Source organism: Neolamprologus multifasciatus, chromosome 8 (genome assembly GCF_963576455.1).
Source record: "Neolamprologus multifasciatus chromosome 8, fNeoMul1.2, whole genome shotgun sequence".
NCBI classification, from domain to species: domain Eukaryota; kingdom Metazoa; phylum Chordata; class Actinopteri; order Cichliformes; family Cichlidae; genus Neolamprologus; species Neolamprologus multifasciatus.
The window spans coordinates 14,766,031-14,787,689 of record NC_140446.1 but is presented as its reverse complement, the minus strand read 5'-3'; the positions used below and the strand labels follow the sequence as shown (position 1 = coordinate 14,787,689).

The 21,659-nt window shown below is 38.6% G+C and overlaps 1 protein-coding gene across 1 annotated transcript in view; it reads left to right on the top strand.

Annotated features, from left to right (window-relative positions):
* The window catches only part of LOC146512705 (protocadherin-15-like), a 231,453-nt gene that overhangs the window by 165,665 nt on the left and 44,129 nt on the right, over positions 1–21,659 (top strand). The window contains exons 27-31 of the mRNA XM_085171180.1: positions 12,061–12,170; positions 12,386–12,526; positions 15,748–15,875; positions 18,801–19,031; positions 20,008–20,096. Coding sequence (XP_085027306.1) covers positions 12,061–12,170; positions 12,386–12,526; positions 15,748–15,875; positions 18,801–19,031; positions 20,008–20,096 — 699 coding nt within the window. The remainder of the gene's footprint in view (positions 1–12,060; positions 12,171–12,385; positions 12,527–15,747; positions 15,876–18,800; positions 19,032–20,007; positions 20,097–21,659) is intronic.

Sequence of the window (21,659 nt, the reverse complement as noted above, 5' to 3'; positions counted from 1 at the left end):
ATTTCAAGGTTACCTTGTTTTACTGTTGCACGCAGACACATGCTGTGCTCTTGGCACTTTTACGACTCAGACAACAAATGGAAAACGGCATCGGTGGTGTTATTTGCTGCTTGCAGTTGGAAGACAGCAAGAGAGATAGTGGTGAGTAAGAAGACTGCGACAGACATAAGAAGGACAGACAACGATGTCGGGAGAGGATAGTGGCATTGAAGCAGTTTGGGAGATGGTGGAGTGTGAGTTTCAGATAGAAAGAAAAAGTAGGAGATGGAAAGTGAAGGGGGGAAAATGTGAGGAGTGGGAGAACAGGGGAAATACAACCATAAAAGTTTGAGGAGGTTAGAAAATAAGGAGAAAACAAGTGACAATGCTGCCAGAATCCATCGTTTCAAAAACACACTGAAGTTGACAGGCAGAAAGGCAGACGCACATGCGTGCAGACAGATCAACATACAGGCGGAAAAGTCTTTAAAGTGGCAGATGAGCTGGCAGACTGAAGTATACAAGCAGGTAAAGATTCAAACAGAGAAACGATGCAATGCAGATGGACAATGAGAAATCCAATCTAATTGATAGGCAGGCAGACAGCCAATCGAAATATTCTACTAGCTTTAAAGATCAGTCAGTACTCAGTCAGGTAGACATCTGTACCCACATATTGTTGATATGAAGACATATGGTTTTCATGTGTAATCTTTCAGATTTTATGCTTAATGTATTGCAGCAAATTCGTAGTTTCAGCTCATAAAAACATCAGTGTTATTAAAAAACAAACAACCCATACCAAATCCTAAATTTGCTTAGTTTACCTAAGGGCTAAAATGAGCCTGAAGTATCCGAAGTATTACAAGGCAAGGCTAATATGAATATTTCAAGTTTTTAAAATGGAGATTGTGGCATGACTTTGTGAATTCTGCAGTTTCCTGTGACCTTAAACCAACCAGAGGTTCACATGAAACTCATGAAAAGGATGGCAGCCACAGTCAGAATAGGTTTGAATAGGCTGATGTCATTCTAAAGGGTCCAGGTGATTTCACTTCTCTCCCTTGTGCAGACAATTTCTCTTGCCTTTGACACCCAGATTACCAGACCAACAGATCAAAGGAAAACGTTAAATTGGGTTCACTGTAAAAAACCCAATTTTGGACAGTTTCTTTAAACAGAAAATCTGTTGCTGACAATGTTAGACTGCATGTCTGCCATTCCCTGAAAGGCCGGCTTCTTTCAAGTTCCACGTTGCATTTTGAAAAGATCTTGATATTTGTGGTTACTGAAATGTAGTTCTGGGCCAGTGTTAACATCAGCACAAGGAGGAAAAGAAACATTTTGAGACTGCGTCAAGTATTACCCAAACCACTATTATCCAAATCCTTCTACAACATTTGTTGGTTTCACCTTTTGAAGTGCACAGGGTATCGGACATTTGCTGCTCTATACTGACTATGTGCTACCAATGCATTCGACACTGATGTGACACTTTATAAAGATATACACCTTGCAGATGCCAGGTTGGACCCCCCCTTTGCCTTCATAACTACTTTAGTTCTTCATATCACACACTTAACACATTTCTTATAGATTTTGGTCCGTATTGACATGATAGCATCGCACAATTGTTGCAGATCCAGATAGCAAATCTCCTATTCCACCGCATCCCAAAGGTTGCTCTTTTGGATTGAGATCTGGTGACTGTGCAGGCCATTTGAATGCAGTAAACTCACTCACCTAAATTGGACAACACAAGATTGGTAAAAAATGCTGCCTGGTCTCATGAGGCTCAATTTCTGCTGCAACATTCAGATGGTAGGGTCAGGATCTGGTGTAAACAACATGAAAGCATGGATCTATTCTCCCTTGTATCAACAGTACATCAATATTTTTTGGTGCACTTTGGGCCCCTTAGTACCAAGTGCCACAGTCTATGCCACAGTGTTGCTGCTGACCATATCTGTCCTTTTATGACCACAGTATACCCATCTTCTGTTGGCTGCTCCCAGCAGGATAACGGGCCATGTCACAAAGCTCTTGTTGTGCTGTTGAACCAATATATAAATAATAGAATACTGTAAGAGTGAAATCTATGTGCATTTGTTGGCTACGTTTCAGTTATAAATGTGTAGAGAAAGGCAGTCTCCCATGGAGTGACTATCATATAATATTAAAAAACATACAGAAAAACTCTAATTAGGCCAAAAATGAAATTATAAAATTAGTTTCACTTCAGTATTTTCGTATACTTGTGTTAAAGTGGTGATTCAAATTTATCTCCTTCTGCCATTTAGCAGCTGATGTCACATACAGCAGCGGTCCCCAACCCCCGGGCCTCGGACCGGTACCGGTCCGTGAGTCGTTTGGTACCGGGCCGCGAGAGTTGAGGTTCAGGTGTGAAATGTATGGTTTTCAGGGTTTTTATCGGTTTTCAGCGTTATTTTGTTATCGTTTTTATCGTTAACTCAGTTTTCCTGGGTCTTTTCACGTGTGTTATGAATAAATCTTCTTTTTTTCGGTACCGGTACTAATTTTATTTTGTTGTATTTATCCGCGACACCTTAAAGGCCGGTCCATGAAAATAATGTCGGGCATAAACCGGTCCGTGGCGCAAAAAAGGTTGGGGACCGCTGACATACAGTATTACTCTGGAAATCACTAGAAACACAGAAAAGATGGCCAAAAGATTTGAGAAGACAGCTCACGAACAAGGAGATAGCTTTTAAATTAGTAATTTCATCAGCCAGGATCGAATCCGTTGGAAAATGCATGCGTGTTTGGTCAAGTAAAGATATTCTCTCAATTCTCAAGGCTTAAGGCTTGAACAAAGTTTGAGAAACATACCTCTATACGCAGTTCTTTTTGACTCATTGCAGTATAACGCCACACTAGTCTATTTCTCCTTTTTCTTAATTAGCTCTCATAGCTCTTTTAAGTATGTCTTTTTCAACGTTATTGTTCGATATTTCAGTAATTTTATTTTTCATTTTATAAACCTACACACCAGCTGTGTCTTCATGCCTGATTCTCATAGCCTGATAGTTCACTTTCACTAATATGTTCAAATTCAGACAAACATTTACTCAGATTCATAGATGATTTGATTAAATTATTGTGGTTTAAGGTCAGAGGCTAAGGTCATAGTAATGTCATCTCCTCTCCATGAGATATATGAGGATTGTGAGACTTTTATTACACTCAGCACAAAAGTTCACTTATCCCAAGAACTGACTAATGGCATTGTAGTTGTCGAGGTCAATATGTGATAAAGAAATTAAAGTGACACATTGCTTAATTAATATTCTTCAAATTGTAAAATCACAGACATAGACATAAAAACTCATTTTGTTTTAAACTCACTGCATTATCCTCTGTTTAATTTAATTTCTATTAGAATCAGAAGTGCAGTACAGTTGAAAAAAAAAACATACTGTGACATTTAAAATATATAACCAATGCTCCTTTTTAAGTGTGCTATGCCAAAAAAAGATGAGAGGTTTTTTGCTATTAAACTACGTAATTGCATTTCTGAGGCTCGTCTGGCATTTTTAAGAGACCGAGGGGGAAATGTATAAATTATTTTTTTATTCGACGCTGTTCTACAGTAACCTATGTCTTTCCAGTAACGTTCCAAAAGTTGATTCTGTTCATCTGGATGTAGCATTTTCTGGGAGAAACGTTTCGTCACTCATCAAAGTGACTTCTTCAGTCTCAGCTGACTGCAGGTTTCCCCAATCGTATAAACAGTACATTTGCATAATGACTGAAACCAGCCCACTGAAGGAACAATGGGCTGTGAGGTCAGTTCCTTAATCATAATTATGCAAATTCTCATGACCATTGATCAACAACCACTGACCAAAACCCACTGATCAAAGACCACTGATCAATGGCCATGAGTACCATTCACAGAGAGTTGGGGAATGGCTGCAATCACAGCATTGTAAGATGGCGAAAGATGTACCCTTAGGCCCCCTCCTCGATTCAGAGATGGTCTTTCCCTTTTCACGTAAATGGCCTCCTTGACTCCACGCTCAAACCAGCGTTCTTCCCTGTCCAGGATGTGTACATCCTCATCATTGAAAGAGTGTCCACTGGCCTGTAGGTATAAATAGACTGCAGAGACTTGTCCTGACGAGGTAGCTCTTCTGTGTTGTGCCATCCGCTTCGCCAGAGGTTGTTTGGTTTCCCCGATGTATAAATCCTGGCAATCCTCCTGGCACTTAACAGCGTACACTATGTTACTCTGTTCGTGTCGGGGGACCCGATCCTTGGGGTGGACCAATTTTTGGCGCAGCGTGTTTTGGGGTTTAGCCAAAGAGACCCGGTGTTTCGAAAAAATGCGTCTCAACTGTTCCGATACTCCTGACACATATGGGATCACTACAGGTTTTCGGTTTCACTACAGGTTTATAAGATTGGGGAAACCTGCAGTCAGCTGAGACTGAAGAAGTCACTTGGATGAGTGACGAAACGTTTCTCCCAGAAAACGCTACGTCCAGATGAACAGAATCAACTTTTGGAAATGTATTTTCCTGGATGATTGAGAATGCATCAAGATCTTTCCAGTAACATTTGCTTGTTTCTTATTTTTGTTTTATTTACTTGATTAGTATAATAAAAGACCATTGTTAAATTTGTTGTCCACAAGTTAAAGAAGACTATCTGTTTTTGCATATTTCAGTTTAAAGGATAACACTAGATCAGAATAATAGGTATACGAGAGCACTTCTGAAAACGTGCATGGTATGATTTTAAAGTGGGATACGCATAAGTTCTGCTGACTTGTCCTGCTGCGTTATCTGTGGATTTAGCGAACTACATTCCTTAGAAATAAGCCCTATTACTTGGCAGTCTGGACAATTATTTAAATAAGTAAGTAAGCAAGTAAAATGTTATTGTTATTTATATAGCACGCTTTGAGACAATGATGACAAAGTACTTCACAACAAAATAAGACAGCCAAAAAAAATAGAAAATTTAATGCAAGTTAACTAAATGTAAGTCTAAAAAATGGGTTTTTAGTTGCTTCTTAAAAAGTGACCACTTAGTCCACATATCTCAAATTTAGAGGGAGAGAGTTCCAGAATAGTTATTAACAGTTTTATCTTCTTGTGAAATAGACTCAGAGCAACTGTATCTTCAGTGAGCAAATATACTATGTGCCTAAATTGCACAGAAACAATTCATATTTGTGTTGTTTGAAGAATGCCTTTGAAAAACATTGCATACTGAAGCACTTCTATTGCAACTTTATGGACATCTGCGTGCATGAATGCATGACAGGGATGCAAAGGAAAAACTAATGAGTGCAGGGGGGGGGGTGTCCATCACGTTCTCTACGATGTCAGCTGGAAGGACGTCACATTGGAGCACATTCAAATTTTATGAGTATTTTGTATAAAAATCAAATTGAATTACCTATTAGATCATTACACAAGTTACTGCAATGCCATCCTGGATCATTCCAGCCCACTTCAATACCTGCTTGTTTGAACTTTATCTTTTAATTCTGTATTGAAAGCAAGCCTCCATATCTTATATTATACGCTACAACGGCTAATATGAACATGTCTTTTTTTAAGTTAAGTTTAAGCAAAATCATTAACACCTGGTTTGATGCACAGAGTTGTTAGAAAAAACATTATACGAACGCCGGATCTGTTGGAAACCTGTTGTACTCGTTGCCTCTGGCTGAGCTGCCAAGAAAACAAATGCAGTAAAATTATCTTTTGAACAACACCATGTAAATGCAATCCTGTGTATGCTCATGTACATGCCCTCAAATATTTATAGTTTGACCCAAGACATACTTTTGCATGTTCAGTTTAAAAAAAAAAAAATCAGGATGTCAATACAAGGAGTCTATTATGCCATGCAGTAACATGAATTTAAAAGTAGTATAAGCCAAGGTTTTTGTAATTCATTAGATTCAGTGGCTTAAAATACAATTTTACTGCAAGAATAGGATGCTTAGATTGTGAGCTTGCATGCTTATAGAAGTGAGGTTAGATGAAGTTTCTCCTCCCAGACAATCTGCACACAGGCATGGACATATATTTTTGTTATCCCCCTTCTTGGTTTTCTTTCACTCTCTCATTCTTTTTCATCCTTTGTTGCTTTTATTGCATGTTTATATGAATCAATATAACCATCCATCTGATGCCATTTCACATGTTTTATGTATTGGTACTTGAATGTTGCGTCGCTCAAGTTCAGACTGCTTGGGATGTATTAAGCCGTTTGACTTTGAGTTGACAATTGTGTCAAAACTGTAAAGTAAAAGGTGAGAAGAGGCCTGTAAAAAGGGGAAAATATGCCAAGACACTTGCTGACAGAATACAAAAAAGAGAAAATCAGTTTTAGAGTCGGAAAGACTGCTGCAAAAACCAGGGAGGGTGATTGACAGGAAGGAGTGACGAAAAGGGAGAGGCTCCATGTGGACTAGTACAGCAGAATGGAGATAGGTAGAAGAGAGAGATTTGGGATTAGAGACAGGAGAATGCCAGGGGGTACAGAAAATGAATTTTGATTATTCCGACAGTGTGGAGCAGAAATGAGAAACAGAGAAAAAATAGATTAGTTACATGCCCCGGCAACTGTAATAAAATCACCAATATTGGCTCACCATCACAATATTTTAACTGCAGCGTGCTGCTCTAATGTCACATTCTAAACAGACCAAAAGCAACAGTTTCAAAATCTAATTTTCACGTATCTGATTTTGTAACTCCCCACTTCTTCATCAGAAAGCTGCACTTTCAACCATCATGTCACAACAAGCTCTTGTTACAGCAAGGGTATGTTAACTAAAAACTTAAAACTTCCAGCTACAGCTAGAGAACTCTAGCCAACCTTTAAAGGTTATTACCTCACTCTACAGTCTCCTAATGAAAATCCTGCAGCTAATTAGAAACCTGAAAAAGCAGGATGATAAACTGAGAGATTTGGAACCAGCAGGAGTGAACAGCGAGTTGTCATTTTTATCCACCGTTACAGCACTGCAGCAGTCCGGGTTGATTCTTACCAGAAAGCAAACTGGGCTCATGTTATTGGAAATCTGACTCTCTGTGCTGGATGTGAATGGACCCATGTAGATGGCAAGAGAGCCGTAGAGGGTGTAAAGAGAATCAACCTTTATTTGAAATGTACGAATGCATCAAAATAAATGGGATCATTTACCAAAGAAAGTTCATAGAAATTGCTAGCATAGGACCCTGTGATATTGTATCCACCTTACTTGATAAAGTAGCTGACAACCATGTCCATTAGCTGGCAGACTCTCAGCCACAACCATGACACTGTGTTTCTTGATCCACTTACTTTGTCTAGCCTTACAATGTGGCCATTTGGATGGTGGTTTAATGATTTAGCCTTTGGATGTGATTGCTTGACAAGTTGTATAGGCTGGTGCTTTAATAGCCAAAACATTCTGCAGAATCAATTCCCACCCGCTCACCACCAATTTTCACTTTCACAAACTTGTGTTGTTCCATTCGGATATTCAGTTTTAAGGGGGTTACAGTGTCTGGCTAGTTGCCTGAACAATCAGATGGATTTTCCTGCATGTTTGTGTATTGGGCTGCCTTTCAGTTTGAACACTTCATCTATCTACCAACTGATATAGCAGATGCTCTCAAAGGATTTGTAATGAAACTGTAATGATCTTGTTTAATTGAAGCAATATTTTTACATATTTTGACTAATTAACTGATGATGAATGAATCTGAAACATTGCTGCAAAACAGCCCATATTGATCTGTCAGCGTATAACCAGGCTTGCCCTCCCACGCATCGTAAAGCATCAGATCAAACATGACTTTCATCTGAGATTTAAAAACAACAACAACAAAACATCTTTTGTGCAGTGATGTTGCCAAAGCAAAACGGAGCCAGAGAAATGCCCAGTACTGGACACAGCAGAAAAGGACCGGACCAGAATTGCTGTAGAGAAATAGAGAAATGAAAGGGAGCAGTGTGGGGAGGGATGGAAGAATAATGACAAGATGGGCCAAATGATGCATCATAAAGAAACAGGAGCTGAAATAGACAAGATAATAACTGGGGGAAAAAACAATAAGTGGGACAAATGGATGACTGTGGCTTTGAGAAAAAGACCTACAAGGAGGGAGGGTATCGTCGCCAGCATCTATCACTTTCCTCATTATCCTGTCTGTCCTTTCACACTGTTAAAACTCTGTTAAGACTATGTCCTGCAAACTGTATTTATTCAGAACGTGTACTTTGGGTAGGTATGTGTGCTTTTTTTTAGAGCTAGTTTTAAAGTTAAAGGTTTGTTTTTTTTTTAAATTCTGATGACATTGCACATGTAGTAAGCTTTTAGGGAATGAATGACAGTCAATACAGTATATCCGCAAATATAGTTTAGGGGTGTGTGTGTGTGTGTTTCTGTTGTTATCAGTATCAGTCCAGCTTGCAGTAGTCAGAACAGCAATGATTAGAGAGTGCAGGAGGGGGTGTGACATAGGCTTGGTAATGAGCTTTGTGCATGTGCAGTTTTATGTGTATGTGCGTATGTAAAGGTGCGCATATTACAGAGCATGATGTTTCGGGCATGGGTGCGTGTGCGTGTGCGTGTGCACGTGCGTGCATGTGTGTGGGCATTCACTCAGTTTTCTTCCTTCATCCCTGTCAAGTAGCCACTGTGGAGATGGAGGGTTGGAAGAAAGGATAACAAATAGCTGGTAGTTGCTGAGGTCTGCTGGGATGGTGGTTGGAAGCAGCAGCCTGAGGGAAAGATAGAGAGGCCGAAGGAGAGACGTGGAGGGAAAAATGCAGAATGAGGAATCTAGACGGCATGAATGGAGTGAGTCTAAGTGAGGAATTGAGATTTTAGTGGGGATGAACTATAGAAATGGGAAAGATAGAGACATGAGAAAGGGAGGAGGAGGAATAGTGCTGGAAAAGTAATAAAAATGTTTATTTTCATGTCATAACTAAATAATTAGCTTGTTATCACAAGAAAATGAGTGTTACACCAAGATAACACAGTAAATGAATGCAAAGCAATTACAAAATTAAATTTAAAATGATTAAAATCAGAGGCGTTCTTGGCTTTAATAGTACAACAAAAGGAAGGAAATCATTTAGTCCAAGCCTTTTGAAAACACTTCATGTTTATTCTTTATTGTTGGCGAGCTGTATTCCTGGTGCTCTTTTTTTCTTCTTCTTAGTAACAGTGTGCTTGAAGAAACTCAGCCATTTTCTCAATTAAATGCATCTTTACCACAAAGATATTTGTATTTAAGGCTGAATATTACTGCATTTTTTTATTATTATTTTTAATACAATACAAATAATATTATATTGTATTATAGCTGCTTCTCTTTCCTGGCAATCCTTTACTTATGGTACATTGTTTAAAGGAGGAAGAAAATAACCCCAGTATCAGCTATGATGCTACAGATCTTTTTTAACAGGGGTGCAATGATTAGCACTGTTATTTTACAGCAAGAAAGTCTTGGGTTCAAATTGACCCTCCTGCTGGGACCTTTCCGTGTGGAGCTCGCACCTTTTTATCCCCACAGTCCAAAAGACTGCATGCGCTGGTTTGGTAAACTGGCTATTCTAAATTGGCCGTGAATGTGAAATGTTGTCTGTCTCTCTGTGATAAACCTGGTAATTGTCTGGGGTGTAGCCTGCCTTTTGCCCTATGACAGCTGGGATAGGCTCCAGCACCCCTGAGACCCTGAACTGGATAAGAGAAAGGAAGGGAGCATGGATATTCTATGCTTGTAGAAGTGGTGAAATCTGCTCTTTGGATATGATTGCAGAAGCAAGTGACAAAAATGCAACATCCAGTTTTCCTGAGTGTGCCCAGGTCCTTTTGTTAGCTTTGTCTCTTTGTGCTATTTTCCTGTCAACACTTTAATTACTGTACACTGTGTAATAAAGGAAGAAAATAGCCTCAATATCAGTACTGCAGACACAATAGATCTTTTTCACAGGAGATCTTTTGACTTGTTTACATTCACATAGACTGAAATGAATGATGGCTTTCAGGGTTTTGGTACAAATGCACGATGGGTCGCTGTCACACTGTCATACCTTGCAATGAAATAGTAGAATGAATAGAAAAGAGATATTGCTAGTAGCTTGTGTTTTTATTTTCCTTTTCCTAGCAGTAACAGGTCCCTATTTGAGTCTGTATTCATTTGATTAGCTTCAGGTTTACTATACCATTACCTACAAGAGTGTTTGGATAGAACAGGTGGTTAGAGAAGCAATTGACTGGACTGGAAGTTAAAATTCATACAAACACATTCAGCACACACTCTCTCACACTCTCCAGCAGTCCCATTTATCACGTAGTGATGGCTTGATAGCTTAGCCAGTTGGTAGCCCATGTTATAATGTTTAGCCAGCTGTGACGGTTGGCCTAATGACTGGACTGGGTTTATTTAATGGAGCGAAGCCTGCTGGAAATTTGAGATTTGCCAGATTCTTAGAAAATCTGTCAGGGTTGTAAGTAGGGAAAACTGCACCACACGCAATAAGAGGCAGGTGGACAAAAACAAGACCACGCATGGGTTCCCTTTGAAAAGCTATTGATGGTTTAATTTCAGCGCTTGGCTCAGGCCACTAATGGGAACTGTCAGACAAGTTGTTCCAAATGTGCTGTATCAGAGCAAGTTTCATCCAAACATCATGTAAGCCTTCGTCAAATGACCAAAGCCCATTAACATATGTCACATATGGTTTATCTACTAATTTGTTATTTAGTCCATAGGTATATCAGCAGAAAATAACTACAGACTGATTTATTTTAATAATCACATATTTTTAATGTGTTAGGCACAAATATGATGAATGTGCAGGCTCCAGCTTCTGAAATGGAGGATTTTCTCTGTTTTAAATGATAGGAATTAACTGTGTTGTTATCAGTTATGAGTTAATTGGTTAAACAGGAATTCAACACTTTATTTAAATTCAGCAGAAGTTTGAAGATGATTAGCCAATGGGTCAATTAGCTTGTCCACAACTTATAAGAATCATCACTCCTCCTGCAGCGTTTTTAGTAAATATTATTATTATTATTATTTTACGGCCAATAACCTGTGAACTGTGATGGATCAGATGAGCTGCTATGCCATTGATGCTCTGCCATTGAGTTTTTTTTCTGTCGCATTTGGCTCTTTGACTGTATTTTTGGATCTGCAACTGAATGTTAAGCCAATGAGAGAAGCAGCAACATCCCACATTAGAGAATGAACTGACAAAAAACATGGCACTGATTAGATCAGGCATGGCATGAAAAGGAGGCGAGGTGGGTTGCAAAGCAGCTTCGCATTTGCAAGGCTAAAGCGACTTACACGGAGCAGCCTGTTGATTTGCTAATAGGATTTATAAAAGGGTAACAGCTGATCCATCAGCTGTTCTGCTGGTTGCTGATTCAGCTGTATTTTGTAGGATGCCTGAACAAATGCCATTCAGTTAGTTTGCATATTTTATTATTTGTTCTCAGTTGAACATCGGACTTTACAATCAACACATAGATGCTTAAAGAACGTCCTTACTGACTTTATTTTTTGTGTGCAACTCATGTTATCAGTGAGAGCAGAGGCTGTTTTGACTGCTGTGTTTTGTCACACTGTCATTGGCATCCTATAACTGACATATGGCTGGAGAACAGCAATGCACTGATCTATGGTGTCTGACATTACTGTACTGAGGAATATAAACAGGAGTGTTGTCAAAGATTAAGTGAATTTGTTTATTAAATGCATTAAAAAGTTGTTGTTCAGCAGTCGAGTGTGGCTTTATCTGTAAGTGCAGTTTCGAAGAGCAACTTCTTCCGCATTTGTTATACAATCCAGCTTTTTAAAAATGTAAACACTACTTATAGACTTTGTCTCTGGGGTTTGAAGGATCATATAGCTGTAAGCATGAAGGAAGGAAAAAAAGAATATCTTGGAAGTATTTTACAGATTCAACTCTCATGCCTACTGAACTTGCCAAAATGTGATTACCCTTTGAGAAAAGGTTGGCCCACAGTGTACACATACATATTTCATTTTCTCATCAGTTTGTATTGATTGACTGATCCATTGCCAGGTTCCTGCCAGTCAGCGAGGAGGCTGCTGTTGGAACCCCAGTGGGAGTCATCTTAGCATCTGCTGTCAATCAAACGATCGTGTACTCCATCATGGAAGGCAACGAGGGTGGTGAGTAAACTTGGAGCTAGTTATACAGAGTTTTCCTGTGTTCGGTTGTGGAGCTCAAAATCTATCACTGTATGCTCAGGAGACATTATATGACTTCCACTTCATTCTATAAAACGCTACTCACTAGCTGTCGGCATCCCGCTCACTAACTGAACATTATGGAACTATATGCCACCCTTCTATCTTTCTTCATTGTTCTGTCTTGTTCTGCCCAGGTGTGTTTGCTTTAAATGAAACAACAGGAGTCATTTACACTGCCAAGCCCCTGGACTATGAGACCAATGCCAGCTATGTTTTGAAGGTAGAGGCGGACTCCATGAGAGTGGTGTCTTCAAACCTGCGAGCTCCCTCAAAAAGTAAGTGCCTGATGACAGGACACCTCATGACCTTTTTTAATATACTGGTGCACTATATGGAAAAAAGCACCGGGCCACCTACATGAGCTGGTCGGCTATGAAATTCCATCCAATGAAGCTCCTGGTGCACAGTTTTCTGTTGATGTTAACGCTAGAGGGGTTTTGGACATCTGCTGGTTCTCAGTGAGCAGAGCACTGGTAACTTCTGCATATCTCAGCAAACGTCATGAATGAGTTGTTGTGGTTCCTTAATGCTTCCACCTTACAATAACATCACTCAAAGATTACCGTGGAATGTCTAGGAGGGAAGATTTGACATCTGACATCACACATACTTTGTCCTGAGCTCTGACAGGTTAAACATTATTTTGATCGATTCAACATTTGCATTATCATATGCATCTTCATGAGGGAAATGTCACAACATGTTCAGAGCTGCAGTGCATGTGTTAAAACAGCTTACACCTCTCTACTTTCACCTTGCACACGCTCTACAAAGCTCTACTTTTTATTATACTCTACCTTGGCGGTTAGTGTTGCCTTTAAAGCAACTTTTTCTTCTCGCTTAGATTTCTATCAAAGCTGCAGGTTTTGCCAGTTTGTTGCCCTCACTGTTGATGTTGATTTTAAAAAAAAGCTAGACGTGTGTCTCATTGCCTCTCACTGGAGGTCTCGGCACATGTGCAATTATATAACTGCCCAGAATTTATTTCTCAAATGTCAAAGAGTGTTTGCTATGATCAAAGTGGGAAAATAAGCTGGCAAGCGGGCTGGAAGATTGAAGATCATATCTGTAAAGCTGCAACTTTTTCCAGTCTGTCCCAGGCATTGGTACTCAGTGATCTGTGCAGGTCAGTTCAGTGGTAAACCAGCTGTAATCTAAGTTTTCAAGTCTTTCTTTTTACTTTTTTTGTTGCCAAAATTGCATGTGAGATCAAGTGTTGACTAAAACCAAAATTGTGGCTTTCCTTCCCCTCTTTAATTGTTTCTGCCTCTTGTTTCTGCAATTTCCATCTGCCTGCTGGTGTTTTTGCTTTGAAAACATATCTGCATTCTTCTTAATTGATGTTCAGCTACCAAGGTCTCTCTTCCTTAATTGTAGTGTTTACCACATGCTGTTCTTGTTTCATTTAAACGATTTGAATTGAAGAATTCTGCTGGGATTAAAGCTACACGTCATTGTAGTCATTAGCAGAACTCCTTCAGTTCTTCTTGGTGCGCATTTTAATCAGGAAACAAATCAATAGGATTTCAACAATATGTTAATTCTGCTTTTTAATTCAAGTGAAGATATGGCTTGAAACTATATGTTTTGCTCTTGTGTTTTAAGGATGCCTGTTAAAGATAAGCTTAATATTGTTTGCTTTATCCTGTCAGCAGTGCAAGTTTATTAAGGGAATTTTTTTCTTCTTTCGTCTGCATTGAAGTAAACAAAAGTTCACAATCCTGGGTTTGTGCTGTCTTTCTGACATGAAAGACAGCTTTTCTGACACCTTTTAACCGTCGGGTTGATTTATTGTGATGCAGTTTTCCGTGGGTGTGATTCTGAATTTCTTGTTCATGGCCAGATAAAGACTGAATGTGAGTCATTCTGAGGTACAATTAACAAATACAAAACACAGTAGCTTATACTGAATATTTAAAGGATGTGTAAGACATTTAAAGCAGTCTTTTCTATGCATGTGTTTTCAGTACTAAAATGTGAATTATTGATGCAAAATCTGGTTTAATCTTGGCAAAGACATTGTTTGTGAAGACAGTTGCCTTGGAAAGGCCAAGACGTCTCTGATGCTGTCAGTTATCATTAAGGGTTGAGATTTCTTGACGCATGTGTCTCAAAAATCAGATCAGATCCTTCAGGTCAATGTTATTGCTCCATTACTTGCATACTCCACATTGAGAAGTGTCTTAAATATCTCACAACATACTTTCAGATGATGAACTTGAAGTCCTTTAGTCATTGTTCACTTAACTAACCCATGTTTTGAAGTCCTTTGAATGCCCTGAAAATGCAGTTTGTTTTCCAGCTTCTCAATGCAATACATAGAACATTCATTGAACAGTCTAGGTTATTTCTTTTGACAGATAGTTCACATACCACAGTACGCCAATGACTTTTTAGGGACATTTGAATCAAAATGGAAGCAGATGTTTGGGATGGTTTGCAATACCAAAGCTTTTTAATGAAATCCGATGAGAGCCCACCATCAGAGTACTGATGAAAGAGATGAGGAGATTTTTTTAATCAGATTTTTCATTCAAAGCTTCTAATTGTAGCCGAATTAATCATAGCTGTTGATGAAGGGAAATGCTTGTGATCAGTTACTTTAACTCTGAGGTTTTCTTTTGTTTTTGGTGTTTTTGGGAGGGTTGGTTGGTTGGGAGAGGTTTTTTTTCACCTTTGCTAATGGTGGTAATAAGTTGTAACTCTAGCTGTAAATTTTGAACTCTTAGTCATTGTCAGACCAGTTTTGGATACACTAACTTGCCTATACATATGCACTTACTAGGAGTACGCAATGTGCTTTTAACATAAATCTAAATAAAGTGGCATTCTTTTAGAAGCTATGGCCAATGAGCGGATATGATAATATGAACGTAAACCACAAAAATCAAACTTTCAAATCAATTTGAAACACCTAATAACACTGAAACAATACATTTGTAAGCAATAAATTGGACAAAAATGCCAAATGTAGCAAAAATTATACAAATTAAAACAGATATATGCAAATTGAAATAGTCTGACGTTTCAATAAATACTTGATTATAAAAAAAAATTACAATTTTCTGGCAGTTATTTTATAATTCAGGCTTTACAGGGCTAAAAAGAAAGTGATCAAATCTAAAAGAGATGTCTTGAACTCATAACATGGATCAGAGTAAATCTGATTAATGTTCCACAACCTGAAACACATCTGTTATGTGACACAGGCATAGACTCTATATAAAATATGATGTACCCACTGGGACGTCTCCTTTTGGTTTATGAAGCTCCATTTTGAACCTTGACCATAGTATTTTAGGCCATTGCTATTATTTTAGCTATCGGCTAACTCTAGCTAGCTCGATTAACAATCTACTGTACTGGATGAAATTACTGGTGCTACAGCACTGCAGCCAGTCAATGCTGCTTGTGCTTGTCCTTGTATGTGTTTCACAAAAGCACTCCTTTATGAAAAAGTGTATCATAATGTGTATTTTGTGTTTCTGTTTCCTAGCTAACACAGCTAAAGTGGTGATTGATGTCCAGGATGAAAATGACCATGCGCCAGAATTCACTAGACCTCTCTACATTGGAGGAGTTGCAGAAGACGCCAAAACCTTCACCTCAGTCTTGCAAGTACAGGTACAACTACACAAAGATCTGCCTATTAACACAAATAGCATAAAACATACAGTTCAAATTGCTAATTACAGTAGAGGCTTAAACCAAGACCCCAATTTATGTACTTTGTAGGCTTGTAGTATGGATTTTACTATATTGTAAGGTACTGCTTACACAGTGCTTGTTTGGAAATAGATTTTTTTTCTTGTTTTAAAATTATTCAAGTATTACAAAAATCACGATTGACAGGTATGTTTTTTCTTTCTCTGTTGAAATGTCTCTGTTTCCCTTTCGTATACCGGACTGCTACAAAGATTCATGTAACTGTAAACAACTTGAGCATATTATTAAAATGCCTTTCAGGACCCTAAATGGGTCACAGAGTCTATCTCTTTCAGCCTCTATCTTAGAAATTGCAATATGTTTTAATGAGCCTGGATGCCACAAGAGACCCAGGCAGGGTCCCTGGCAGAAAAGTATGCGCTTTAATATTTCATAACCGTTTTTAAGATCATTCTTAGATATTCCTCCTTCATTAGATCATTCCAGCGAGAGTGACAGGAACGATGAGAGCATCAGGAGAGCATGTTTCACAAGTTCAGACGATGTGCTTTTCTCACTCATGAACCGAGTATCTCAATTTGCTATTCCTCTACTTCAAACACCTGAGGTTTGGGGCTTACATATGGGTTTTGTATGGGTTAGAACTATGTTTGGTTGAAGCTGGATTACAGGAACCAGCTTTTTAAACAATTTAAATAAACTGAGAGAGAAAAACTGGTTGCAAGCTCAATCGCCACAGAGTGAGGCAATATATCTAAAGGTTAAAGGAGGAGAAAGGATTGATGGTTAGATAAGGAGAGCTGACACCCTGCTGAGAGACAAACTGACTGGACTGAAAAAAAGCAGGGAAGACATACATGATCTATGGTGGATGAATAGATAACAGCAGGGAGTGACTAGAAAGATGGACAGGGATGCTAGCTGTACACATGGTAGCATCAAAATGAAAAAGGGAGTGAGACAAAAGCTTCAGAGTAACTTTGAGAAATGTGCTTTTCCAATCTTAATTATGAATAATCCCATCTCATCTGTCTGAAGCATGCAAATCGTCTTCTTCAGGCAAAATGTTCTTTTGTCTGTGTGGTGCTATGCAGAACGTTTCTGCCTTTAGAGTTTACAATTTGCACATGGAGGAGTTGATGTGTTATTTTGTCCCTCGGAGGATGCCATAATTCAAATCTTGATTAGACTACATCAACAATCAAGCTCACTCATCTCCATTATTTTTTTCTAAATTCATTAATTTCACTTTTTGCCTGTTAAAAATGTTTTTCCAGATGCATTTCTGCCTCCGTAGTGTGGTGGTTTACATATTTTCTTGGCAAAATAAAATCACTGGGGGTTGTGTAAAACTGCTAAATCATACATGCAGAACTATGTGATGTTGTAAACCCAGCTGAATGTAGCTTTTTCTACTTTTCCAGCTGTGTAAATCTTTGATATTTAAGCTTCTTTCTCTCTTTTAACTACTGTGTTGACCAGAAATTGCCTTAAAGCAAAGGCCTGCTTGGTGAGGTTGTGTTGTTATGGGTACTGATAAAATGAAAATATACTAGACAGAAAGTCCAGCTTTAATAATCCATCAGAGTTTCCAGTGCTGGGACTTTTTTTTCCCTCCATCATGGCAATTACAAGGTAAACAGCAGAGCTACAATCCAATCTTTTTTTTTTTTTTAATGGGAACAGCATCTGTTTGATCAGGATGCCTCGCTAGATGATGCAGCGTTGCTTCTGGGCTGAGTACTACCTTGCTCACCAAGTGCTGGCGTCATCTGTGCAAAATGCTTCTGAATAATTCTTAGGTGTGCAGGGCATGAGTATATTGAAATGTTTGCAGCTATTGCTCAATTATTCATTTGTGCCCACATATTTCATATATTTCATGTTTACAGGAAGTTGGGTAAGTGTACAGATGCAAAGGCAAATAAACTGCGACTTTAGAACGACACAGGCCTGCTTGGATGTGGACATATCTCTTCATAGGTGCAGCAGAGAGACCCGCACCCTGTACAGTTTAAAGCAGCTCTTATCACTACTGCACATTTTAATGTATTGCTGAAAAGTTACCCTCACTCAGCCATGCATCTCTGCAAGGAAGAACCCAGAAAATGAAAAAGATGTATACATTTGTTCTTCAGTACGCCCCCCTTCCCGATCTCATCTTTCTCCTCATTACCTTTGTTTCTTTTTTGTTGCTTCTTTATTCCGTAGCTATGAAAAAAAAAAACAAACCCAGTTTACTTTGTTTTTATCTACCATATCTTACCTTTGATGTGGCGGGTGTCTATATCTACATTTCTAGCCCTTCTTATAATAACCCTGCATAAAATCAATGTCTGTCTGAGAGTGTGTCTGGATTTTAATGTGAGATTTGCATGTATATTGAACAAGGGAGAGACATGATAGTTAGTCAGAATCATAGATTAAATGATCTGCTCAGATTTCAAAGGATTCTTTTTACCCTTCCTCTGATTCAGAATTATATCACATTAAAAAAAATGAAAGAACTGAAAGCCTTTGAACAGGTTTTAAAATCCAGAAAAGCAAAAATAATATGTGACCTCATGATGAGTAAAAGCTGAGACACACTATCAGTCCTGCGCTACTCAGTGTACATGACAGTGTCTTGTATAGTGTCAAACTCCTGGACTGAAATGATGATGGTAAGGAGGCAAAGAGCAGACCAACAGCATTATAATAATTACAGCGTATGGAATTTGTTTTACAAAACCCCCCAAAAAAACAACAGTGGCTTGATCATAGTGTTTTTTTGTGCATGATGATGATGACATTTCATAATGACAGTGATTATGGTAATGCTTTGCGGTGTAATTATGATCACAGTAATACCATCTAATGGTCCTTATTTTTCTTATTTTCCAGGCCCTGGACAAAGACACTGGTAACTACAGTTCTATAATATACCGTCTGATCGTCCCCCCTCCAGCTAGTAAAGACACTAAAGACACCAAAGATGGCTTTATCATTGAACCGTACAGCGGCGTTGTGAAGACGGCTATCATGTACCGCAATATGAGGAGGTCGTATTTTAAGTTTGAGGTGGTTGCTACAGACAACTATGGTCAAGGACACAGCAGCAAAGCAGACGTAGTGGTATGTATAATTTATGTTTTTTTACAATTATTACATTTTAATGGCAGGTTTACGATTACTTTTTTTTAAGGTGTCCAACCTAAAATGAACTGGGTGACATGATTAGTGCAATGAGATTTTTATTGCTCTTAGGATAGTGTGAAGGAAGCTGCACTGAAAGGATAGTTTTGCAAGCTGCTAATGACTTCTTACTGGAACAAGTAAACACAGCAAAACGATGCCTGCAGGGAGAAATCGTCTTTGGTTAACTAAAGCTAATGAGAGAGAGTAGTTTGAACTCATTTTTCTAAAAAATATGATAAGAGTGAGAGTGCCCATTTGATATGAAACTCTTATGAAATGTAGTACAAAAAAATCACATATTAGTAAAAAATGTTGCTCATCTGAGTTCCTACTTGTTCACACAAAGGTCCCACATAAGGCAAAAAAATCACACATCCCACTTTAAGCTCTGCATCTTGTGTCTACTAGTCTGACACCTGCCTTTAACCTAAAAAATTATAGTCCAAGGTTGCTCAGTTAACCACGTCACTTCTAAAGAAGGCTTGATTTGTGAATAATTAATACACGTGACTAATTTACATCCAATATAGTCAAGTTAATTGCTTGCAGGTTCTGTAGTACCCTAGACAAAATAATGGCAAAGTACACTATTCAAAGATGAACGTAGTCCAACCACCAACAAGCTATAAAAAAAATGTAATCAAACTGCTAAATTACATGTGCTCCACTGCTCCCTTACACTGCCACATAAATCCTTTAGCAGGTAAGTGTAAAAACAAATTCAATTTGTGGCAAACCTGAAGCACATTTTGTGTGCTGTAGAAGGGAAATGTTATTCATTTGACTGCATTTACAAACATGTGGAGGTTCTGTCTGTTAAGATGCACCGAAATCAGAGCCCAGGATGTTATTTTTGGTTTATTTTAAGTGCTTCAGCGAGTTTTTATCTCAGTTTTCCTTTCCTGTTGTGTAGGTGTCAGTCGTGAACCAGCTGGACATGCAGGTCGTTGTATCAAATGTCCCTCCTACGTACGTGGAGAAAAACAAAGAGAAGCTTCTGAGGTAACGTTTGATGCTTTTGACAATAGAGCAAAGAGCTTGGGTTTAACCATTTGTACATCCAACTGATGAATGTAGTTTATCTAACAAAGAAAAAAATCTGTAGGAAGAGTTTTGGTGTTTGCAGAGGCAAACATCTAATCCTCTCTGAAGCAGTGGATTTTAATAAACGGTCCTGCACTTAAATATATGAAGGTCAGGTGTTTTCTTTCCTGCTGAAATGTGTGGCATCAACATGCCAAGTTTGAAAGAGCTCTATTTGAAATAAATAATTTCACTCTAAGAGAAATCATCCCTTATTTTAACCGACTGCCAGCAGGAGCCTCCTGGTAACTATTCCAGCTGTCAAAGGGCATGGCTGCACACCAGAAAGAGATCAATTTGACCTGTGTGTCAGGTGTGCCAGAAAAAGTCTTTGCTGTCCAAAAACCTTATTAAAGCAAAAGTACAATTTGGCAAAGAACTTTTAGTCCTTTGGAAGAATCTTCTCTGGACAGAAAAAACATTAAACATAGCAGTGTTTGGCCAAAGAAGCATTAAATTGTTCTAGTACATACCAAAGAAAGCTTTTTACAAAAAGAACTTCATATGTAAAGTATAGTAGTGGTGGAAGCCTTGTAGCTTGTGTCCAAGTATAATAATGGGATGGCTTTGTCAAAGTCTACGTATGAATCCCAGAGGGATTGAGAGGGATGGGAATGGACTTCAGACAGGCAGTATATACAGGAAAATCAAGTGTGCAAAAGGTTGTTTTTTATTTTCTAAAGAGAGAAATACTAGCTTAGTATGTTAACATACCTTTAGCTCTTTAGCAACATAGCTTGGTAATGGTATCTTGAGCGTCAAAACAATAAGGGCTAATAGTTCTGTGAAGGTTCTCGGTCATCCAGGTCATCGTAGTCTAAGGACCTGGGAAAGAAAAGCATCTGGACTTTCCTTGAAGATGCTTCACCTCTCATCGAGAAGCTTCTTCAGTTCTAAGAGAAAGCACCTGGGCTCGTGCAATTAGGTAGAGGATCAATAGGGGGTCCATGACCCTTTTGGGGACACTCCCAAAGGGCTTAAAACCTGGGACTCTCCACCAGTTGCTCGTAGAACTGAAGAAGCTTCTCGGATGAGAGGTGAAGCGTCTTCAAGGAAACTGAAGTCCAGATGCTTTTCTTTCCAAGCTCCTTAGACAATAAAGGCTAATACAAAAGGGATATACTGTACTTTTTGACACCTTTTTCACTTGGTGCTTGGATAATGTGTTTTCCTAGACTTGATAAGACAGATCAAAACTAGACTGCTGGTTACCTTAAAATACTTAAAGCAGTACTTGAAATACCTGCAGTGTCATCAAGCAGCAAGGTAACAAAGGTGAAAGACAAACCAAGCTCTGTGCAAGCAACAAGAAGAGAACTCCTGTAAAAGTTTTCAGACTAAGTGTACTTTTCTTTAAGTCATTCAGCATTGAAATTAAGTTTTAGTCACATATTGATTTATTTTGAGTTTGCACAGTTTGAAGTCCTTCTATTGATTTAGCGATGGTGTCTCCCCACAGGAGGGACTTAAACTCTAATTGTC